Source organism: Limulus polyphemus, unplaced genomic scaffold (genome assembly GCF_000517525.1).
Source record: "Limulus polyphemus unplaced genomic scaffold, Limulus_polyphemus-2.1.2 Scaffold123, whole genome shotgun sequence".
NCBI classification, from domain to species: domain Eukaryota; kingdom Metazoa; phylum Arthropoda; class Merostomata; order Xiphosura; family Limulidae; genus Limulus; species Limulus polyphemus.
Genome location: NW_013665733.1, coordinates 116346 through 121938, shown reverse-complemented (window position 1 = coordinate 121938; position 5593 = coordinate 116346). Strand labels below are relative to the sequence as shown.

Below are 5593 nucleotides of genomic sequence, written 5' to 3'. Positions count from 1 at the left end.
TGTCAATGTCATCTTTCATTGAAAAAGTGAAACAAAGATTTGTAGAAATAGTAGTTATAAGAGTGAGCACACATTTTGTTCTAAATCTACAGTTTTATCCACAACTTTGTTGACTGTTTCTCAAGTACCTGGGAAGGTGTTATTCTGTATGATAGATGATTCAGCATAAAGAACTAAATAATGGAACCACGTAAATTGTTTTTTACACAGTCAAATTAGTTTTTACCCATTTAATACATTACAAGACATAAGTTTATGTAAAGAAAATGAAATAGCAATCAAAATATTTGATGCATGATAATCAACTAGGTTTGAAGTAGAAAATATCTTTACAATGTCTGAAGTTTTCATAAATTGGCAACATGAAAGATAATTAAATTCTGTCACATTGTGACATAAAAGAAAAACTATTTTCTGTGAGCTGATAAAAGTAGACAGAGATTGTGACACTTTGTGACAAAGTATTAGTTCTGAATACTGGTAAAATGAAAGATAAGGTTTCAGTTTTTACAGAACAAAGAAAGATGGAGGCAGTTAATTACAGCATGAAATACAAAGTCAATTAGTTGCATGAAAGGCAGTACTTTTCAAAAGTATTGTCATGAAAAGATGAAATTAGTTCAGTTGAGCCAAAGTTAAGAATGTAGTTCCATTTGTTTTGTCATGAAAAATAATTAGGTTATTTTGCTGGTATCATAAAGGATACACTTTCTTAGATAGTGTTCATGAAAGATAAGTCCATTAGCTGGTGGTACAAAAGATCAAGTTAGGTCACTTAGTTGGTGGCATGAAGATAAATAATTTCCTTAGATTGTGTCAATAAGAATTTGATTTCTAGTTATTACTAGATTTTACAGTTAAAACAAAAATTTTGAAATATATTAAAAGATACATGTAAGATTGAAAACAAATGTCTAAATAACATTCATTTTAAAATCTAGTGGAAAAGTACAACTACTTTAAACATACTACCACATCACAATACATTTCAAAAAATTATTTGACAGAGTCCAACTGTAAAATTGTAATTCAGTCCTCATATTTGTTATAGATCATCTTTAAATATGAGATTACAGCTGCCAGAAAAAATCTCCTTTCTGAAAAAATCACACAAAAAAGAGGTCAAGGAAAAAACCTTGTGATGGTAAGTGTTGGAAAGATGGATTTCTCCACTAACTTGTACTGTGCACATGTTTGAAATGTCAAAGGTGTGGGATATGTTCTTTTGGTGGCACCACAACCGTACAGCACATCATCACGTGTCCTCTATAAAGCTTTAGTGTTAATTATCAAGAAAGAAGGACTAGGCACACATGGAGTTTTTACTTTGGCCACTGAAACTATCATAATAACTCTACTATCATCAGAGATGGCCATGTCTGGAAGGGTCCGAAGAGGTTGTTTCCATGCTTTCATGTATGGAGGCTTCAAGTGCTATTGGTGTCAGCCACTGACGAGGTAAACATCGCTGGAGAAATGGGACACAAGAACTGAAGTATGCCAATCTATTAACCCACCGTGGAATATCTTGCCCACACAAAACCTGTTAAGTACACAATTTATGTAAGTAACGGAATTTCTGCCTCTCCTATCATAAGGAAATCACCAAAATCCACTTCTAAAATACATCATGATTAAGCTTACAGGCAAGTATAAGATGATATATGCAAAAGTATTATGAAACAGTTAACAATACTGAAGCCTCAATATTCATCTGCTTAAGAAAGTACTAAATTTACCTAAAGTAGGTTTCATGCAAGTACTGAATTGTAGTTATGCAAGCAAGAAACAAAGATAGAACTTAATTCAAATCAATATTTAAGGTATTTTCTCATTTACTAAACCTGGCAAGCAAAATTTTAAGTGTTTTATAATTATAAACATGTTTTCTAACATGATAAAGAATCATTGTTAAGCACGTGTTAACATTATATCTCTGTCTTGTACATGGCTAAAACACAGTGTCGGACCTGAATGTACTTCAGTAGATCCCCACCAATAACTTAAGTGTTACTTAATGATTTTGCTACAACTGATACGAACATCACCCACTGAACTCAGGTGGGACAAAGACGTGCACTAAATAAATAGAAACAATAATTTAGTTTATTCAGAATTGCAATGATATAAAATGAGAAATGAAAAAATTACAAAAAAAGAATGAATGTTTTAAACTGTTTCAATTAAACTGCAAAATCATGTTGTTTTAGTAAAACCAAAAAATATTCAAACATCCAGATTAAACACACAAAAAAGTCATTATACATAACAGTTCAAATCACAATTATTAAAATTTCCTTACCTGAAATGATATTTCAGATAGATACCTATCTCTATGCACCACTAAAAGATATCTTGTGTACGACTGCTTTGGAATTTCCTGCACAAGCCATGAACATACTCCCACCCCTAAATATGTGCGATGTATTGTTTCAGCCTATGCTGTAATTGTCATAATGCTGTAGTCCTTCATCACCAAATAGGATGGCCACACAACTGCCACGTGTAATAATCCCCACGATCATAGGCTCATTTTTGATGAGACAAATGAAACACACTGGAAGTAGAGAGTAGGAGGTGGTGCAGAGATAAGTAGTTACCTGAAATACATTTTCAGGTAAGGAAAATGTTAACTTTAGAAATTTTACTTACCTCTCTGCACAACTAAGATTAGAATCCCATATTAAGAAATATGGGGGGCTGGTGTGGATAAATTACAAATATGAGCCCCTTTTTGAAATAGCAATAGACACAGAAAGTCTATGGGGTATGATTTTCACAGGACCGGGAATTGCTTAATGGAGCAACATCTGGTGGGAGACTTTTACTAAGACAAGAGCAACAGTAAAATGTTACAGCTTTTGCTCATGATGTTACCCTGAAAAACAGAGAAACTGACACTTACTTGAGCAAGAGTACCTGTAAAATGATTACAATTTTTGTTCATGAGATGGTAGCGATCTCCTCTAAAATCCTTCCCCATTTCTTCAACAATGTGACGAATGTCACTTTCTGTGAAGTCTGTATAACCAATAAGAATGGACTGCCTGAAAATATACATTTCCTAAATGTGAAATAATGGGTGGTAGTTTCAAGCTATAACCTACCAAATGAAGTAAAGTTGTTTTATTAGTAGTTTTCTATGTAAGCCTGCTGATTGAATTTGTTTTAGTAAAATCATTAGTAATTTAAACTTTCAGAAAAATTTATGTTAATAATTTTAATACTCGTTTAACCATTGGCTAACTATAATGCATACCTCTATAGTGTCCAATGGGTATTCACATAACAGACGATTATTTTGGACATGAAACAAAATGAGACCTAAATTCATTTACCAAATATCACAGTATCTTTTTCATATTTCTATACAAGATAGTATGAATGCTGCATCATTTTAGTCAAAATGTACCATTTTGATTCGATTAGAGTTAATCCCTTGATTCCAGTATAAGATACAAAAATTTACTTTCTGTCCCTATGCTTAATTTTGTTCAGAATAACCTACATTGAAAAATAAAAAAATAACTAACCAAATTTCCAAACCAGCATTAAGATGAACTATTATTGTGTATACTAGAAAATGATGCTATATCATAAATTTAAGACACAGTAAAATGATTAGGCAGTTCTTAACTGATGCCAGCTTTAGACAAATAACACATTGTAAGTTAATATTAAAATTACAACTATCACACAGTTACATTTATATAATTCCTACAATACAGCAAAATTAGCAGTATAATTACATCTTCTATCAGTTGTATTATCAAAACACCTCTGGTATTGGATACTTGTGACCTGAATGGCTACTTATGTGACACAAGCTAAATAGCCAGGTCCAGAGACATTCTTGGGGTCAGGTACAGACATCCTAAACTTAGAAGTGTTGACCAAAGGTATGACAATCAGTCATTTGGCATCTACTGCCTAGTTTTAAATATTTTGGTGGGTAACGTTCATCAAATAGGTAAGCATCAAGTACTGGAAAATGTGGGTTGTTCAACAAGTTCTTAATTGTTTAATCACTTCGCAAGGCTTGAATCCATAGTTGCAATGTGTTTTATTACATGTAAAATTGTAAACTAAAAGATAGATACATGTCAACTGGGCACCATGCATTTTACTGCTTTTAGATTTCAAACAACCAGCATATTAATTGTAGATTCATAATATATACTGCATTATTTCTACAGTGTCAAATCACCAGATGGCACCATATTAATTATAGCTTTATAACCTATACTGAATAGTTTCTACACTATCAAACCACTAGATGACAGCATATTACTAATTTTCAAATCTGTGAGTTTTACAAAATATGCATTATCATACTACCTGGTAAAGAATAATTACAAAATTCATTATATGTATTACTTGACTGTTTCCAGCCCACAGATGGTATACAACATTTTGTTTTTAAATTTGAAACCCACAGACACTTCAAACATAAACTATAACAACCACTGAGAACATTTTAAACTAAATTTCACTTTTGTTTGATAAATTTGTTATTTATAATGCCATAAAAAGTACTATGTGACATAATTATATTCTATGTCATTATGCAATATGGTTGTAACTACTGACCTGAAAACCAGGATTCACACACACACACTTGTTCTACAAGCTACACAGATTCTAAGAGTCAAGTTTCATTGCTTTTCTTTTTTGTACTTATTTTATCTTCTTCATTTCACAAAATAAGCAATTGTTCCATAAAGAGAAGTTTGTATTTTAATATTTAGGCCAATTTCTATATTTTTGTTGTGCAGGAATGAAACAGACAAGAAACAAATTTTTGGATGGCAACTCTGTTGAAAAGAAATTTTGGAATAATATGTCTTATATACATCATTAAAACTAATAAAATTGAAAATTACTATATCTTATTTACAAAATTTGCTATTGTACTCCTTTTAGAAATTATGTACATTTCTTTAAAAATGGATCCCCTTTAGGTTCAAAACTCATGCCAGTTGTACTTATAATAAGTTTAATATATTTTATTAAATGCAGAATCTGTTAAATAATGCAGCATATTAAGCTAACTTCCTCGAAACACATTAACATTAAAAATGTGCCTGTATCACTACTCCGTAGTTACAGAGCTAAAAATAATGATAATGAATAATAAGGAAAAATGTCCTACTTAAATCTAAAATGCTCTCCTAGGTCATCAGCATCTCTAGGAGCAATTTCAAAAATCCCTGAGAAAGGAAATGGGTGTCCTCCATAGGCATATTCTAGCAAAAATGAAAAAAAAAGTCATGTCTTAGTAGTAATTCCAATGAGTTTCTCAACATCATATAAAACTATACATGCCCTAGCTTTTACTTATAGAGAGAGCTGTTTCTGATGCTGAAGATAGCAACATGAGACAGAAATACACAACAATGTGGTTCTCAGCTCATGGTCACCCACATTTTAACAAAACCAACAGAAAAATGAAAATAAAGATACACTAGTAAAACAATCTTTTACAGGATCACATTTTAACAAAACAAATGCACACTAGTAAAAGAATCTTATCAGGGTCACATTTTAACAAAACTAGCATATGAATGTAAACTAGTAAATTAATCTTTTACAC

The 5593-nt window shown here is 31.5% G+C and overlaps 1 protein-coding gene across 1 annotated transcript in view; it reads right to left on the bottom strand.

Moving 5' to 3' along the window:
• Positions 1-913: 913 nt before the first annotated feature.
• LOC106472707 (desumoylating isopeptidase 2-like) overlaps positions 914-5593 on the bottom strand; it is a 32961-nt gene continuing 28281 nt past the window's right edge. Inside the window, exons 4-6 of the mRNA XM_013933360.2 lie at positions 5153-5246; positions 2906-3047; positions 914-1543 (exon numbers count right to left, since the gene is read on the bottom strand). Of these exons, the coding sequence (XP_013788814.1) occupies positions 1364-1543; positions 2906-3047; positions 5153-5246 (416 nt within the window). The 3' untranslated portion in view covers positions 914-1363. The remainder of the gene's footprint in view (positions 1544-2905; positions 3048-5152; positions 5247-5593) is intronic.